Genomic DNA, 17,538 nt, shown 5'->3' with positions numbered 1-17,538 from the left:
CATCAGGCGCTGATGGATGCCCATCACCGACAGCTATCAACCACCAGTGGATCCCAAACACCAACTGATGGGGCACTGGAAACAAAACCAAGCTGAAAGACCCTTAACAGCACCAGAAAGGGCTCAGGTAAGGAGGATTAAGTAATAATAAGTTTCCTTATTTGTGTCTTACATGGGCAGCATGGGAGGCTAGGAAGCCTGTGCACGTTGAAAGTTAAATATTACTTTGTTTTGCTTTGCTATATGTGCATACAACAAGAAGACGACATAGATTGCTTCTATCTTCTATTTAAATATTTTCTCTGGCGTGAAATGAGGGGAAACTAGGACTTTGGGTATTAATAACAACCATGATTAATGGATCACTGATACAGGTATGTGTGTGCATGTAGCTGGGCACAAAGTTAACTGTGTATTTACCAAGCCTCATGAGGACTATGAGAAACAGAAGCAAACAGAGGAATATGCCCCGTAATAAAGTGCCCCTGAACAGAGCAAGAAGTGCCATTTTAGGACACCACAGTGGAAAAACAGGCTTTAATCAGCACTGGTAGCCTAATGAGTGATGTGTCTTAATGATGATGACAGTTAAAACCCATGAAGGAGCCCAGGAGAGGCTGCTTGCAAGGGGAAGCTGCATCATTTCCTTTCTCCACTGGTCACCAGTGGGAGACTTCCCCTTCTTGGTTCTTTTTTTAATTGTTTTCTCCATTATTCTTTCCCAAAGGTGACTTCACCATGGGGCTTGAAGCCTGCTCTTGGCTACAGCCCTTGTAAACATATTTCCTTGCCACATCAGCAGTGGATCAGCTGATTATACAGCACAGGACAAAGTCCTTATTTCTAGTTCTGTTTCTGAGAAAACCTGTTTTAAAATCTGCCTTCACAGCTCTGCCCTGGCTCCCTTTCTACACCCAGGTGATCTCCCCCGCTTCATTTTTAACCCCTCGCTGCTGTGGAAAAAGCTGAAGCATGGGTCTCAGGTTGTCCATGGAGAGACCGAGACCTGGCTGACAAGCAGGGTTTCACTGTCAATGCACAAAGGGTTGGAAAGGATACGTACGCTCCCGTGCTGCCTAGGCAAGACGCAACTAGGGAAAACTTGTTTTTATTACTTAATCTTCTTTATGTCAGCCGTTTCTGGTGCTATGAAGGGTTTATCAGCTTGATTTCGGTTCCAGTCCCTCATTATTTCGTGTCCATCTCTTGGTGCGTTGCCCAGACAAATGCTTTGACCGAAGGACTTTGTCACCCGCCAGTGTCCCCCAGTTTGGCGCTCAGGACAGCAGCTCGGTGCCGGCCCCACGCTCGCACCCCCAAACCCCCCGTGCCGGACCGTGGTGCCCGGGCAGGGCGGGGGGGCCGCGGCGGATCGTGTTCACGGGAGGGGCGGTGCCGCCGCTGTCTCGGATTGGCTGTCTTCCCCGCCACTCCTCGATGCTGCACGCTGATTGGTCGAGAGGCGGGCGGGCTGCGCGAGGCTTTTGAAGGGCGGGCGTGGTCCCTCGCTCTCCTCAGCGCTGCTCGCGGCCGTGAGGGCGGCGGGAGCGGCCGGCAGTGCCCGGAGCCCCCCTGAGGCGGCGTCGGCGGAGCTCGGGGCCGGGCGTAGCGCGGGTAGGGACCTGCCGTCGGTTCTGCTGGGGCTCGGCCGCTCGGTGCGGGGGAAGGGGCAGGCGGCTGTGGTGAAGGGAGCCTGGCGGGCTCGTTCTCCCCGTGTCCCCCCGTTTTCCGCCTCCCTTTGGGTCTGGTGAGGGAGCGGCTGCTTGCGGCCTCGTCCTTCCTGCTGTCCCCTCAGCAGGCATTGGTGTGTGAATGCTCAGAAGGAGCCTGTTCCCCAGCAGCTGTGGGTAGTTGCGGTTTCTCTCTGCAGGGGTCCTGGGGAGGGGTCCTTTCCTTGTCCACCCTTCAGCTTCCCAGCACGGGAGCTGCTGAGGGGCCCCAGCCCATAACCCCATCGGAATTAACGCATATTGTGCCGGTGCCCCACTTGACAGCCAGCCCTGCAGCCGGGAGCTCTGCTAGCCGACCTTGGGCTCGGCGTGGCCGGGCTCCGTAGGGCTGCGGCGGGCTCCTGGGGGGCCCTCGGCCTGCCTGGGCATTCTCGGACAGTGAGTTCTCTTTCAGGACCCCAATCCCCCTCCCTCCCTGCGGCCGTGGGTGCTTCCTCCCTTCTGGGGCCGTTGAGGGGAGGAACCACTACTATTTTTCCTGGCAGGGACCCGCCCCTTTGTTCTTAAGCAATTTAAAAAAAATGGGTTTTCAAAGCACTGCCAGGGCAGAAGCTGCTTTGCAGAAGCCTGCCGAGCCCCCTCGGGCACAGTCCTGTCCCCTGGTGCCAGCTGAGCCTGCTTTGCAACTCTCCTGTGCCAGCAGTAGGTGGTTTCCAGGCGTTGGCATTTGCGTGATAGGGAGCTTGTGGTCCGGCAGCTGTAGCGAGTGTCGGTTTCTGTCTTGACTGATAGGGCCAGGGGTGCAGGGCCCTGTCAGATAAGTAGTGAAAAAAATATAAATTGCAGGCCTCTATCGGTTCCTCCCTGATCTGCCTGGATCCCTCCCTTGCCCTGTCTTCAGTCTTTCTCCTAAGCACCCAGTAAGAAGCTTTGCTCAGGCCCCCTGCATCCCATCGCCCCCAGGGTGACTGAGTTTCCAGCCCCTTGTGTTGGCTCCAAAGGCTCAAGGTGTGGCCCCTGCCTCAGCGCGGGGTGCTGGGGCTGCTGGTGTCCAGCAGCTGTGGTGTGCGGAGGAGGGCTCAGCAGGTGTGTTGGGGGGACCCTGGCCCCCCCATTCCGGTGCCTGGGCTGTCACTGGTGATGGAGCAGGGGGGCTGAGTGGTGGCAGGGGGATGTTCCCAGGCAGTGAGTGCCCTGGGGGCTGTCTGGGAAGGGTGCGTGCAGGGTGGTGGGGAGGGTGCTGGCTCTGCTGGGGGCCGAGGGCCAGTCCCTGAGCTCACTGACGCTGCCTTTGTCTCCCCAGGTGCTGGGGACAGGCAGCAGCGTCACAGGGGGAGCAGGGACAGGGCAGGAGTGTGCTGGCATCGCCTTCCTGAGCCTGGGTGTCACCCCCCACAGGGCCAGTGGAGGTTAAACTGTATCTAAGCCTGGCTTGACACAGGCTTTGCCAGCAGTGGTGGTGCCTTGGGTGCAAGGTCCTGCTTGGTGCAAGCAAAGAGTTCCCGCTTGTCGGTGTGCCATGGGACAAGAGCAGAGGACTGGATTCTGCTCCAGTGATGGGAATGTGAAGAAGCCCCTGAGTCCCCAGGACGGAGGGGCATCCCCCCACCCAGAGGTGCCTGGGGATACAGACAAAAGGATGCACAGAAGATTTCTGGGTGAGTGCAGGGCCAACCCTGTGGCCTGTAGGGAGGGGACAGTGTCCCTGGGGCAGTGTCACCCCCCAAGGAGTGGGGCTGGCAAGTGTGAGGCTTCTTCCAGCTCTCTGGAAAGGGCTTGTCTTCTGCTCTGTCCTCATTGGGTGTTCTGTCGCAGACACCCTTCCTCCCTCCAGATCTTTGGCAGCTCTCCTGCTGCAGGTTGTCCCCCCACACCTGTGGCATGAGAGCCTTGTCCCTGGTGTGTGTGACTGTCCCTTGGCTTTCTTGCAGCCAGCTGTGTGTGTGAGGGGGGGGAAATGGGCTGTGGGGTCCCTTTTGTGTTCCCTGGGCAGCTTGTGTTGGGGTTGGCGGGGACACGAGGGCTGTGCCTGCTCTGGGACAGCGCTGTCCTCACTGTGAGTGGCTTTTTCCTCCTCCAGGCAAAAGGTCCATGCTCCATCCAGCATGGGTCCTGGTTCTGGCTGTGCTCGTGGTTCTGGTCCTGGCTTTGGTCCTGGCTCTTGCTGTAGTATCAGGTAAGAGAGGAGCGGCTGCCTCTGTCCTGCCCCTTGGTGCAGAGCTGTGTGTGGTGCTGGCAGCCCAGCCTGCGCAGCGCCAGGCTGGATGCGGCCCCTTCCCTTCCAGGCTGGGGCAGGCGTGGGTGTGTGAGGCCCAGGCTGGTGGGGGGAGCGTGGTGGGGCCAGGCCCTCAGGCTGGCTGTGCCCCTGCCCTGTGCCGGGGGTCCTGGGGAGGAGCAGGGACCCCCCCAGCCGTGCCATGGGGCAGGCTGTTAACCCCTGGGGTGTCTGCTCCCTGTAGGTCCCTGGCAGCAAATTGGGGATCCCCGTGGTGGGGGCCCAGGGCTGCCTCCTTCTTCCCTGCCCCATGGAGCTGTGTCCCCTGGTCCCTGTGGAGCGGAATCCTCTGACCTTCTCCCCTTCCCTCTCCAGCAGGAAGGTGTGAAGGGAATGCAGGTCTGCCTGTGGCTCAGGTGCTGGCCTGTCCCGACGACTGGGTTGGGTACCGTGATGTCTGCTACTACCTCTCGAGGGAGGAGGGGAGCTGGGAGTGGAGCCAGGAGCAGTGCTCCTCACACGGGGCCTCGCTGGCTGTGCTCAAGAGGGACTGGGAAAAGGTGAGTGAGGGGCTGTTGTGGCTGCGTGGGGGTGAAAGGAGGGGTCTGGGGTGGGTGCAGGCGCTGGGGTTGGTGCTGGGCAGGCGAGAGGTGCCTGTAGGGACAGAGGTGCAGCTCTGCCCTGGGGCCTTGAGGGAGGCAGGCGTGGGGTGTTGCACTGAGCCCAGGATGCGTCTGCCCACCAGCAGTGCTTGGCTGGACCCCGAGCAGAGGAGAGCTCTGGCAGAGCAGGAGCAACGCCGCTGGCCGGGCTGGTGAGCTCCTTCAGAAGCCTCTGGAGCTTGTTGGAGCAGCCGTTGGGCGGGAGCTGCTGCTGTCCCTGGGCCGGTGGCAGCGGTGTGGGGCTGGGACAGTGACTCGCGTGGGGCTGGCAGCAGCTCCTGACTGTTGGCTTCTCTCTTTCCTCCCCAGGAGTTTCTCTTGCGCCTCAAGGGCAACATTGATTACTGGCTTGGGCTGCGGAGACAGGGCGAGCACCTGCAGTGGGTGGACGGCAGCAGCTTCAATGACACGTGAGTCCCATCGCGAGCTGGGGCCGTGGGGCGACTGTCCTGGTGTGGGACAGGCAGGGGCCTGGTGGGCCGTGTCCGCTGGGACTGTCCCTTGCAGGCAGCCCTTGTCTCCTGGTGCTTGAGGGGACAACCGCTAACCCAGCGGTACCAGTGCTGTGTTTCTTTTTGCAGGTTCCTGGTGCGTGGCCAAGGAGTGTGTGTATATTTGAATGAGCATGCTGTTGCAAGTTCAAGCTGCTCACAGCTACGGCCGTATCTCTGCAGCAAGCCCCAAGCTCTGATGTGACAGAAATGATGAAGAAAGAACCTTCCCCATGCTGGGGACCCACAGCTTCACCTCTTCCACCAGCGCAGAGCACCGTCGGGATATTCTTGCCTTAACTGTTGTTCCAGGTTTCTTCTTGTCGCAGCAACAACTCACCGCCAGGTCTCGGGGAGATGAACCTGCAGGAAGGGGAGATGTCAGGGATGCTGACGTGTGGCTCCCTGGACCGGGACCATGGATTGTGCGTGGAGGGGGTTTCTTTCTGCTTCTGGGACTAGCCCAGGAGTCATCTTGCTTCTCTCACAATCCACACATACCTGCTTTTGCACTGTGCGATGGAGCTCGAGCAGCTGCAGCCAGATGAGATGGGTGCTGACAGCTCGGCGGAGGTCCCTGGCCTGGTGCAGGGCAGGGGGAGTGAGTTGGCCCTTGTGTGGCACCCCAGAGAGTTACAGATGTTGATGCTATTTTTCTACTGATGTTTTTTAATAAAACATGGTAAACTGCCATGGGTGTCCCTTCTGTTCCGGAAGGCGCCTGCTCAGGGCAGCCCTGTCCGTTCCCCTCCTCCATCCTGTGTGCGCTTCCCATCCCAGCTTCTGGAGCGTTGGGGTACACGTGTGTGACGTGGCGGCTGCCCCCCGGGGTCTTCTCCCTGGAGCCCTGGCAGCGTGGGGTGCTGGAGGCTGGAGGGGGATGGCTGGAGCTCTCTGCTGGAGCCCCTCACGGGGTGCTGGCTCTGCCCCATGCCCAGGCGAGTTCTGGGGCTCCCCCTGGGCCGTGCTCTGCTGAAAGCCACTGTCCTTCCCCATCTCCCCTTGTTTTCCTGCGTACGGGGGCTCTCGGGGACCCCCCAAATCCTGCCCCCCTCAAGAAGGTGCTGCTGCAGGAGCCCCAGAAGCAGCTGAAAGCAGCCGTGGGCATTGGGGAGGAACCCGACAGGGATGGTGGGTGAACAAAGCTCGCTGTGTCCCCTTGCGAGTGCAGTGCTGGTGTGGCGGCAGTGCGGGAGGGCCCCTTCCCAGTGCTCCCAGTCCCTCCATCCTCGAGCGTGCCAGTTAGGGGTTCAGATGGCAGCAGGGATGGAGAGGAGGGCTGTTGGGGCAGTCCTACCTCATCTTTCTTGGGCTAGTTCTTCCTGAGCTGAGGAGACCCTATTTTTGAGGCTTCTGCCATGGGCAGAGGCTCTTCTCTCCCTCCCTGATCGCTTTCTAACTTCTTCCTAATTCCTTTTTTGCCTTTACTTAGTGCTTGCACTGCTGCGCTTCCTCTCCGCCTCTGCCTGCGTTAAGGATGACAGTCCAGCTAGAAGAGCAATCATCCCCCGCATTAGAGCAGGCGCAGGCTGAGGTGAGTGAAGAGGGGGAAATGCAGGAGCACGTCCCTGTTTTGAGGTGCCTTTTTCCCCTGGGACGAGGTCAGTGAGGGTTTTTGACTGCAACAGCTCTATAGTTACCTTGGCGGATGTGGCAGCCATCACAGGCTGCCCTTCTCATCGCAGCCTTCCTGCTCTCCTGCTGTTAACCACAGGCAGCCCCTTTCTCATAAGGGACAGGGCAAAATTTACCCAAAGGGGCCTCAAAGCTATTTAAAGGAAGGACAAAATGGCTTTGAGTGATGTTTGTCTCGGGCATGATGGGGGGAGAAAGGCGATCGGGGTGTCAGATGGGGGCTGTGGTGGAAATGGGGTCTGCACTGAGCTGCTTTGAGCATGGTGATGGCTGGTGTAGGTGGCTCACACCCAGCTGCCTGGGCTAGCAATGCCTGCACCTTGGTTTAGCTCCTCTTTCCCCCACCTGCCTCCCTTTTTCTGCCTCCACACATCACAGGGCTCCTGCCAGCACTGCCTGCAGTTCAACCTGCACTGGAGGCAGTGGGTTGTGCTGGTGCCTGTAGAGCACCCAGCATGGCTGAGCATCCAGCTTCCCTGCACTGCTTAATTCCTTCCTGCTGCTGCTGCTGCTGTAATGAGGAGGAATCCTGCTCAGCAGCATGCTGGGTTTGCTGTTCCTAGCTGCAAAATTCAGTTAGCTTAATGAGGCTGCAGGTGTGAAGTTTGCAGTGTTAGTTGCTCTCTTTGGAGCTTTATTGTTGGTGCTTTGCCTCTGTGTGGTCGCACTGGATGCAGAAAGCCTCGCTGAACCCTTAACCCAAAGGGTTTGTTGCTTGTAGAGAAGCTGCAGCCCCTCCTGCCTTCGTTCTCCCAAAGAAAGTATCCTGACAGATCTCGCCGGGGTTTTCCCTACCTGCTCTGGACAGGCAGCACGCGGGGATGCCGAGATCGGATGTGCGCAGAGCAGGCTGTGATGGGTCAGTCCCTGCTCAGGTGCCGCCGTGCTGGGCATGGCATGGGTTGCAATCGAGCCCCCCCGCGTGCTCACGCTGCAAGTCTGGAGTGGTTTTGCTCTCCAGAGAAACCACTTTCTCCTAAATGGGGATAAATACCTAATTTTGGGCTGCTTCAATGGGTCCCGAAGCATCCGATTCCTCTTCTGACAGTCTGGCTTTTGCCTCACTGGGCTATCACAAGGTTCTTGTGTGGGGTTTCTCAGCCTGTGTGCAGAAGGAGATGAGCAAGTCTTCCAAACAAACCAGTCCGAATGTCATCTCACGCCTTTACAGCTATATTTTCTATGCCTTTGGGTTTGTGTTTTCTGCTCTACCTTTCCTGCCCTCTAATTAGTCTAGTCCCATCCCGGTTTCCAAAGGGAGAAGCTGACTGTCTCTTGGAAGTGACTTGAAAACCAGGAGTGAAGGCAAAGCCAAATAGATTTCTAGAGCTCTATGGAACATTTTCCATCCTTTCCCCCTGAACGGCTCCTTTCTAACCCCTTGTTTCCAAAGAGCCTCCCAGGCTTTTTGGCACCTGCTTGCTCCGCAGAGCAGCAAAAGGGCGGTGTGCTTCAAACCCGGGCTGAAAAAAGCGTGGGATTACAGAGAAATCGGCAACAGGGAGAAGGTGGTGATGCTGGAATAGGTTTGGGTGAGGAGAAGCAGTGACCAAGGCTAGAAAACACCTTTCAAGTAGCTGAAGGGAGGAGAGAAGGGTGGAGTGGATGTGGTTTTCTTTCCTGAAAATCATAATTCTTACAATCCTCCTAGGAATATTTTGGGAGATTGCAGAGTCTCTGCATCATTCTTGCAATGACACCTTATTTTTCTTGCAAAATACCCAGTGTGGACAGAGGGGAGTGAAGTCTGGAGCTGCCCATTTGCACAGAACCATGCATTTTGGGTTGGTTTGGGCTTTATTTTAATGAAAGGTGTCTTGTTTGGGAGATTTGGTTTGGTACCTTAGAAGAATATGGCTGGACTTGGAAGAGAAAAGGCTTCTGGATGCTATGAGATGGTACTTCTCCTGATGTGAACTCCTTTTGCCTGGCTTAATTCAGCAGAAGCTGAGTAAAGTTTCATTTTCAGGCTGGCCAGCCCATCGAACACGGTCTTTTGTAATCTTGCTCCGCTTGATGAGTGTTCAGAGGCTCGTGCTTCTCCTTGCAGACCTGTAGCTTGGAGAGGAGCTTGCAAAGCTGACCGGAGGAGTGAAAAACCTCAGAAAAACCAGACTTGCCAACTGCTGGATTGCCACTGTTAGAGCGAGAGGCATGGCTGGTGGTCCTCTCACCTCTCCCGTTATGGCTGGGGAAATTATTTATGCTGACCTGGATATCGGTCCCGGGAAACGCTGCAGGAAACTGCATTCGCTTCCTCAGCCTGGCAGTAAGTGCATCATGGGGTTTGGGGGCTTTTTTTTGGGGCTGTGGTTGTGTTGGGAGACTCCCACCCTGCGGGTGGTGCAGGGAGGGGAAGGGACCCATGGCTGTGGTGGTGTGCTAAGGGATCCCGTCTGCTGTTTGGGATCCCTTTGGTAGTTTTGTCTTGAAAGGGCTGTAAGGTTTCTTTGAATCGGGGTCACCATTTCACTCTGTGCCCAGAGTCCCACCGTGGCTCGATTAAATGGGATTCCTCCACCGTGGCTCAATTAAATGGGATTCCTCCACCGTGGCTCAATTAAATGGGATTCCTCCACCATGGAAACCAAGCGGGCTCGCACTAACGGTTGCTGCCGTGGGGTTAAATACCACGGCTTCTTTTCTGCCTGCAGCTGCCCTTGGGGACGGTGTTGCCCCCCTTTACAACTCCCTCGTCCTTCCTTGTGCGGTGGCTGCTTCGGCTGCAGCCCTGCCGGGATCAAGCCTCAGTTTTGCATGATTATTTTTCAGCCCTAGCTGCCCCCAGCTTGGCTGTTTGAACGTCGTCCTTGCGCGGAGACGCTGAACTCTGAAAACTAAACCTCTGAAGCTTGTGAGGCAGGACTCGGTCACGGTACCAAGTGCATTTTCAGGGGCTGCTTCCTAAAAGCCATGCGAAGGGACCGTTCTTGTCCTGGCATGAGGGAAGAAGAAATCCCCCTGCACCCAGCCAGCAAAGGCTCCAGAGCTGCCCGAATTCAGCTGCTCTTAGGAGACCTGTGATGCTTAAGGGCAGCTGGTGTCTTTCGATGGCCTGATGCAGGTCTCAATACTCCTGGTCTGTCTTTCCTGCACTTGTAGTGGTGTGTCACATCCCTGTCTTGTTTCCTTCCTCCGCTGCCTTGCTGTGGGGCTTTGTGCTCTTTTCCTGCTGACTCTAGTTTTGGTTTCTAGCTTATGGAAGAAATGGCAAAAGGCTTAATTCCTGCTCTTTCCTCCTCTGGAAGGCACCTCTGCCTGCTGAGGACCTCTTCAGTCAACACGCTGCACCCTCCTTTTTGCAAGCATTGGTGATTTCCCTAAACACATCCCTTTTGATCTCAAAGGGCTGGGCAAAACCCACCTTCTGCTGATGTTGCTGCTTTGCTGTTTTATTCCTAAGCTGATGCTGAACCTTAATCCTCGATGCAGCTTTGCTGGTCAAGGTGAGCTCTGGCTTTGTCCAGAAGCATCGTCCTGCTTCCCTCTTGTGCAACAAGAGCCGAGGACGGATGGGCTTTGCCTGGCCTTGAGCTCTGCAGGGAGGACATCTGCCTCCATGCTTCCTTGAGCAGGATGGAGCTGGGGAGGATGGGACCTTGGTCAGGTGAAGTCTCCTTGGAGAGCTTGGTCCATCCAGGTTCAGCAGTTAGTTTTGCCCTGGTGCGGAGAAAGGATGCCGTGGTGGGGCACATCTCCCATCTTGGCCCACCTCTAACCTTGACTTTGGGTTTTGTGACCCTTGAGCTTGACCCTTTGGGGTTCTAATGGCTTATAACATCCCGGGAATTCCCGATTCGTGGAGTCTTGGACATCTGGATAAAACCAACCCAACCTCATCACGAGTAACTTTACCGCAGTGCTGGTGGGATCGGTGCGGAATGGAGGAGGGTGGCAGCGGTGAAATGTGGACGATTGACCCAAGCTTTTGAAGAACCAGCAGCAGAACCGTGGAGGGCTACCAGGCTCTGAACTGCTTTTGGGGAGAAAATAGCCCAAATCTGCGCTGCAGATCTGGCTCACTGAATGCAGGATTGGGGCAGTGTTTTTCTCCTAACACCTCTTTCCCTTGCAGCATCGGGCTGTCCTCAGTGGCACCGAACCGCGCTCTGGGCCGGCTGGAGCGGGAACCTCCTCCTCCTCGGGGCTGTGGTAGCGATGGGATGCTTGCGTGAGTGGCTCCGCTTGCCGGCACGGGGACAACCAAAGGACAATCCAAAGAGGGGAGCACCCAAAGAGCAGGGAGGGGATCCCTGCTCCGCGGCTGCTGGACCGAGTGCTTGTGTAGGAGGCAAATCTGCTTTTTATGATCTACGTTGGCTGCTGCACATCAGTGCAAGCTGTGGGGAAGTGGGTTTTTATCAGAATTTCTTAGAGCTGATGAGTGGAGGAGACTTGACTCTTCTGGTTGGCCAGCAAGGGGTAACCACTGGAAACTTCTCAGCTGTGGCAGGGTCAGGATTTGACACCCCGTGGCCGAGCTCAGGGTCACTCAGAGCCCTGCCAAAAGTAGTCTTGTCGCTGGTGTGATGTTGCTGGTGGCATCTGATGCTGCCCTGACTCACAGCAGCCCCAAACCACACCAAGCAGGTGGAAGGCAGACTCAAATGTCTGATGGATCTTGGTGAGGAGACCTGGCAAAGGGGCAGGGGGGGAGGAGATCCACTGGATCTTGTGCTGCGGAGGGACTCGGGTGTGGATTTGAAGTGTGGGGATGGATCTGCCAAGCTTTTGGCGCAGGGGTATGGAGGAAGGAGCAAAGGGATCAGGCTCAAGCTTCCCTGAGCACCGTGCCCTCCATGGGGCCAAGAGCTGCAAAAACGCAGGTGATGCTCTTGGGATGTCAGAGCAACCTTGGGTGCAAGCCGTGAGCTGGGGCACGGTGGCTTTGTAGGGATCTGCTGTCCCTGTTGCAGGGTGGATCTGGGGCCAGCAGTGAGCTGGGGCTGATGGTTTGAACCTATGTGGGCGCAGTACTGGAGAGACCCCCAAATCAATCTGCTGGGAGCTGTCCATGCGCACTGCAGGCGTCTGTGGGGACGCTGTGCTGCAAGGGGTAGTCCGAAGGTGGTGAAGAGCCCTTCACCCTTGCATCGGGCCCCTCTGGGCTGCACGGATAAGGCTGGCATGGCTTGTTTTGCAGGAGGGGCCACTTCCGTAGCAGTCAGAGGCTACAGGGCTTTCTGCAGCCGTCCCGTTTCATGCCTCTTCCATATCTCGTGTGCTATCTCATGCAGGGGGTGGAGGGGCCACATCCTGTTGCCAGTGCAAAGCAGCAGTGAGGTGGAGGCAGTTCCAAGAGGGGGGTGAGCTCAGAGGTGGTGATCCCGTGCCCCAAAAGAAGATGGTCTGGGGTCTGCTCTGGGTTGGGACCCCGAGGCTAATTCTCACCCTCCATGAGATGCTCAGATCAAGGCTCAAGGTGAGCTAACAGGAAGGATGAGGGGAGGGCTGGAGGGCTCTGAGCACCCGCTTGGTGTCAGGATCCGTCCCAGACCCTTCCCTGCAGCCTGCTGGGGCCACGTGCAGGTAGATGTCAGCAGGCATTGTGCCTGGGGGAGCCAGTCCCTCTCCCCTGCCCCATCCTTCCCTTGCAGTTCTCCACCAGCAGTCGGAGAACCCAGGAAGCTGCAAAATTGGGAGCGGGAATGTAGGAGATGGCAACACCAGCCTGCAGAACATCTGCTTGGAGCTGAGGAAAGGTTTCTGCTCGTCAAAGCTGCAAGGTAACTGCCCCAGCCACGATGCATCTCTGCACCATTAACTTTCCCAAAAACTTGTAGCACCCCTAAACTGGAGAACCAAGGGAAGCTCAGGGCATCCCCATGTGCCTGAGGAGCAAGGAGGACCTAAACACTTGTCCTTCTTTGGATGTGCAGGGGACAAGGTGGCTTCTTGGTGGCTGAACATGGCCCTGACTGTCTTTCAGAGGGTGAGGGGTGCAAGCTCTGCCCCATGGGCTGGACGCTGCATGGGACCAAGTGCTATTGGGTTGTCAGCGATGTCAACTCTTGGGACCAGAGCAAGCAGGACTGTGTGAATCGGGGTGCCGAGCTGCTGATGCCGGGGGACCAGGAGGAGCTGGTAAAGGGACCGATGGCATCAGGGATGTGGGACGGGTCCCAGGACTGCAGCCGAGGGGCTGGTGGCACCTGGGGAAGGGTTGGGGGCTTGTCCAGAAATCTGGGGTGAGCACCCACCCCTGTGCCCAAGCCTCCACGGTGCTTTTGCCAGTGTCAAGAGCGTGGGGGACACTGGTGGGGCTCGGTCCTGGGGTGGGGGCTGTGCAGGGCCAGGCTGGAGCCTGTTTTGGGATGGCGATCTGTTGCACATCAGCATCACCACCTGCCTGCTCTGCCGTTACAGCGTTTCCTAAATGAAATCGTACAGAAACCCAGCCGCTACTTCTGGATCGGCCTCTCCATCCCCTCTGCCGGGAAGGGCTGGACCTGGCTGAACGGCTCCCGCCTAGACCAGAGCCGGTGAGCGCTTTGGGGAGGGATGGGTGTTGGGGTGGGCACCTCCACCGTCACCCGAGGGACCCTCGTGCCATGACACGGGCTCCCTCCTGCACCCGCAGGTTCCAGCTGAGCCCCGGGGATAAAGGCAGAAGCTGCGGGATGCTGAGGGAGGACAGGATCAGCTCTGACAACTGCAGCTCGGCATTGCAGTGGATCTGCCAGAAAGAGGCCACCCAGCTCTGAGCCGGGGGCCGCAAGCTGGGCTGTGGCTGGGAGAGACGCTCGGGGACGGGCCAGGATCAGGCCCTCAGCGGGGAGATGTGGGAGCCGGTGCTGATGCTGTTGTACAACAACAGTCTCCTGCACAAATTAATAATGACATTAGCTGGGCTCTGTTGTGTGGTGTTTTCAATCAAATTTGCCAACGGGGAGGGCTGGGAAGAGCATCCTTCTGTACCAGATAAGCCTGCTTGTGCATGCACGCCCTCGTGCACGCTGTACCTGTCCCTTTCTGCCCTTCCATGGCTCCAGGGCCCCCATCCAACCCCCTGGGCAGATGCCGTTGGGATTTCTGCCCATGCCAGTGTCCCCCTCAAACTTCCTCCTGGACCGTCCCCATCCTCAGGCTGCGCTTTCACCCCAGGCACAGCACAATTAACCCAGGAGATGGCTCATGCCAGGAAGGGACTGACGGGCAGCGGAGGAGACGGATGCTCGTGGCACAGTGCTTGCAGCAGCAGAGGCAGAGGCAAGAGGCAGATTGCAAAGGCAGAGAGGAAGCGCAGCAGTGAGTGTTAGGGTTAAAGAGGGGAAAAAGAGGTGGGGGGATTACACAGAAATCCAAAACTAAAACCCCAGCAAGTGAGCTCGCCACGAGGTAGTGCCTGGTCCAGAGCCCAAGGAGGGCAAACACCCGAAACCTATTTGGCTGAGCAGAGGAGGAGGACAGGGGACACAGGATATGGGGACGGCTGCAAGTCTAAGCCACAGCTGCCACATCAGGGGTGAGGGGGAAGAGATAAGAGCCTCTCCCTATAGCATAAACCTCCAAAAATAGGGTTTCCCCAGCTCAGAGCAAGCTGCAAAGCTCGGTGGGACTGCTCCACGGTATTGCACTGCCTCCCATCCCCGCTGCGTGAGAACAGCCGCCTGAACTGGGATGCTTGCGGACGGATGGACTGGGAGCACTGGGAAGGGGCTGTTTGCAGCAGCCCTGATGCCCTTCCACACAGCCACACCATCAGTGCCCTCGCAGGGGATGCAGTGAGGTTTCTTCACCCACCATCCAGGTTGGGTTTGTCCCTGCCACCCACAGCTGCTTCTGGGGCTCCTGCAGCAGCACCTTGTGGGGGGATGGGGATGAGGGGGGCCCTGAGAGCCCCTGTACGCAGCCTTGCACAAGCAAACACACGCCTGTGCAGACACACACGTATCCCCGGGCTCCTCCTGCTGCCTGGAGCACCTCCTCTCACCAACTCGCCGCGCTGAAAACAGGAGGTTGCTGCCAAGAGCTGCCGAAGGGGAGAGAAACCACCGCCCTCCATCAGGTACAAAACACCGCCTCTGTTGTTCCCCAGCTCTGCTTGCTCTTTCCTGCCAGTTTCTCTGCAATTATGATGGGGGGCGGGGGGGGAATCTGGCATCAGCCTCTGGCTGTCAAGCCCCAAAATAGTTTTGTCTGCTGCACCTGGCACCAGCTGTGATAGATGGCAGGAGCTTTGGCACAGTGTTTGGCTTTTTTTGCTTTAAACACTTGCACCGTAAAAGGAATTGAACCTCTCAAATGGGGAAGAGGCCCTGGCTGGGGAGCTGGCAAACGTTTCTGTGTGGAGAAGGCAGATGGGATCTGTCACATACAACCATGGTGGGGTGTCACTCTGGGGACTGATGGGTGAAGATGCTGACGATGGGCAGCATCAGCTGATGCGCCTGGGAGGATGTTTTTGAGCTGATGCCATCCCTGCTGCCCACTCTCCCCTGGTTTGTTTGTTTTTCTCGGTGGAATTTACTGAAGCAGCTGGTTGAATCCAAAAAGGAGTGTGAGTGGGTGGGAGTCCTTCAAGGACAGTGCAAAAAAGCTGGGAGAGGAAAGGAGAGGAAAAAGCTCCAAGCGGGGGGAGATGTGTCTCTGCCTCCATCCCCCCCTTTTGCCACCTGGGTTGGAGGACACAGAGGTACAAAGGCTGGAGCAGCTCCCACCTCCCCGCTGCCCATACGGGTGCTGGAGGGAGTAGAGGAAGGTCGGTAGTGGGAAATACGGCAATAATTAACTTGGCTTTGAGCTGGTTTTTTTGGCCATGCTGGGTGTGAAGCACTTCCTCTGGTTTTTATTTTCACGCATGACTGTTCCGAGGCAACCCTGAAGGCTCACCTGCTGAGCTGCCCTTGCCCGAGTACTTCTTTATTTTTTAATTCTTTATATCTTTATTTCTTTTGGCTGGAGAATGTATAGAAAGCTTTACGTCCCCTCTGCATTTCTCTTATGGAGATAAGAGACAGGACAGGAACTCCCAAGAGACTCTCAGCCCATCACCACCCCAAGGACACCCTGGGCAGGACAATCTGAGGATGCCAACCTGCCTCCACCCACCGCAGGGCAATGCCATGTCTTGGCGTGGGCTGAAAAGCCTTGAGCCAGTTGGTAACACAGCTGGGAGAGCTGAAATTGGTGGGCTTCCAGATGTTTGCACCCACCGCCTTTCCCTTGGACCAAGTGGTGAGTTACGGGGCAGGAGCCAGGGGTAAAAGCCTCAATGAAAGGGGGTCGGAGAGCATTGTGTGGTGGGAGGTTTGGCCTGGACCTGGGTGAAGCAAGTTTGGACTTGAGACTAATTCTCAGTTCCAGAGATTGCCGTGACAAATCCAAGGGAGAGATGAATTTTTGACCGGGGAAACTGTACAATGACTTGCTGATATAATTTGTTACTGCTGCTCAAACTCATGCTTTTATCTGGCCTTGTCCCTTGGTGTGGTGTGTTACATCATGGAAAAGCTGAGCGAGCTTTTCCGGGTCCCCAACGATAGCACTAGCTGTGAAGACAGAGCAGAGAAACCACTAGTGCTGCTGATCGCATCTAAGCAATGGCGTGACTTGCTCCTGCTGTACCCCAAAAGCATCCAACCCGGGGGTGTCTTGCAAGCACCAGTGGGTTGTAGCTTTGCTCTCGTTCTGCGAGTCCCGGCATAGCCTGGCCAGGGTTTGGGATGCAGCCGCTCCCCTGTCTTCCCATCTGGCTTCGGGGGATGGAGGAAGGTGAGAGATTAACTGGGGAAAAAAAAATACAGGAACAGTGCTAAAGAGGTTCCTAAGGTGACAGTGCTGGTCAGAGAGAGGAGTGATTTACTGCAGAAAGCGTTGAGGGAAGGGGGGCGAGTTTTGGCAGCTGCTTGGTATTGGGTATTAGATGCCTCTGGTAGTTTCCAATTTGCTGGATTCTTGCTCCAGTACTACAGGTAGGAGATAAATTTGAGGTTCAGGAGCAGAGAGCATCCCTGCGTATGTTTAAATCCCTCATCTGGATGGAGGCTGTGGGCACAGAGAGGGGAAAACTGCAGTTTTTCTTCTGCCACGGAGAAAAAACGTGCGGTGGAAGTCGGTTGCTCAGCGGGAGCTTATCTGTCCTCTCCCAGCAGCTCCTGGAAGCTGGAAACCCAAAGTTCAGCACCAGTTTCCCCATGGGTTTGGGCTAGGAAGCTGGCGTGGAAAAGCCCATTTTCCTCTGAGCATGCGGAGGGTGAGTTGGGAGCCTGCAGAGACGGGTACCGGGGCTGCCTTGCAAAGCCCCACAGATGGGAACCCCTGAACTTCATTTGGGGGCAGGTTTTTTCCCCCCTCTAGCATCTTCCTTCTCGGCACTCTGCTCCCTTCTCCCCTGGGACTCCCCCTCCAGCTCAACCCAGGCTGTGGGTCCCACTTTGGGGCCCTGGTGACCCCAGGGTGTCTCCTTGCAGTGACACCTCACTGTGTCCCCTGTTGCGTAGGATACCCCTGCAGATAAAAGCTGGATTTCTCTTTTTTTTTTTTTTGCAGATAAAAGGTGGACTTTTCTAGCGGTATTCGGGCGTTGTCAGGGCACGAGGGATCCAGTCCTGTTCGCATGGATTCGTCACCCCTTGGGCGCTAGACAGAAGCGCCTTTGATTTATTTCCGCATGCCACTTGCAAAGACGTTGCTTCACTGGGCAGCAATGTTTCCCCCATCAAGGCCACGAACTAGAACAATGTTCCCCTGTCATATTCTCAACACGCTCTTTGGGAGACAAAAGTCCTTTATTTCCCACAAGCCCAGTATATTTGGGAGTATTTTCTGATGATCAAGTTCTGTTGTTCCCCACTTGGTGTCTTTTCTCCTCCTCTTCCTTCATTTTTTACTGTTTTACTCCAAAATGCACCAAGTTGCAGCCT

The 17,538-nt window shown here is 56.6% G+C and overlaps 2 protein-coding genes across 17 annotated transcripts; both read left to right on the top strand.

Moving 5' to 3' along the window:
• The first annotated feature begins 251 nt into the window (after positions 1–251).
• Positions 252–5,729, top strand: LOC140644888 (C-type lectin domain family 2 member B-like). 6 transcript variants are annotated; one of them, XM_072848091.1, is made up of 6 exons: positions 252–374; positions 2,974–3,328; positions 3,751–3,846; positions 4,261–4,445; positions 4,857–4,957; positions 5,129–5,729. In XM_072848091.1, the coding sequence occupies exons 2-6, from the start codon at positions 3,190–3,192 to the stop codon at positions 5,241–5,243; spliced, it is 636 nt and encodes a 211-aa protein (XP_072704192.1). In that variant the 5' UTR covers positions 252–374; positions 2,974–3,189; the 3' UTR covers positions 5,244–5,729. The 6 variants fall into 6 exon arrangements, with proteins under 6 accessions (XP_072704192.1, XP_072704194.1, XP_072704196.1 ...); XM_072848093.1 differs by having other exon boundaries at positions 256–374; positions 3,069–3,328; XM_072848095.1 differs by lacking the exon at positions 252–374 and adding an exon at positions 1,128–1,614 and having other exon boundaries at positions 4,264–4,445.
• Positions 5,730–5,879: 150 nt separating this feature from the next.
• Positions 5,880–17,534, top strand: LOC140644882 (killer cell lectin-like receptor subfamily B member 1B allele B). Of its 11 annotated transcripts, none has more exons than XR_012039858.1 (10): positions 5,880–6,572; positions 8,724–8,942; positions 10,749–10,957; positions 11,911–12,095; positions 12,271–12,399; positions 12,553–12,757; positions 13,040–13,155; positions 13,254–14,681; positions 15,578–16,868; positions 17,165–17,534. XR_012039858.1 is itself a non-coding variant. In XM_072848063.1 (7 exons), the coding sequence occupies exons 2-7, from the start codon at positions 8,828–8,830 to the stop codon at positions 13,375–13,377; spliced, it is 735 nt and encodes a 244-aa protein (XP_072704164.1). In that variant the 5' UTR covers positions 5,880–6,572; positions 8,724–8,827; the 3' UTR covers positions 13,378–15,555. The 11 variants fall into 11 exon arrangements, 1 of the variants encoding a protein (XP_072704164.1); XR_012039849.1 differs by lacking the exon at positions 11,911–12,095 and having other exon boundaries at positions 10,749–10,844; positions 12,603–12,757; positions 15,578–16,387; positions 16,768–16,868; positions 17,165–17,530; XR_012039852.1 differs by lacking the exon at positions 11,911–12,095 and having other exon boundaries at positions 10,749–10,844; positions 12,603–12,757; positions 15,578–15,850; positions 16,768–16,868; positions 17,165–17,525.
• The last annotated feature ends 4 nt before the right edge of the window (positions 17,535–17,538 follow it).

Source organism: Ciconia boyciana, chromosome 29 (assembly GCF_034638445.1).
Source record: "Ciconia boyciana chromosome 29, ASM3463844v1, whole genome shotgun sequence".
NCBI lineage: Eukaryota > Metazoa > Chordata > Aves > Ciconiiformes > Ciconiidae > Ciconia > Ciconia boyciana.
Note: the sequence above shows the minus strand (reverse complement) of the source record. Positions and strands in the feature narration are given on the sequence as shown.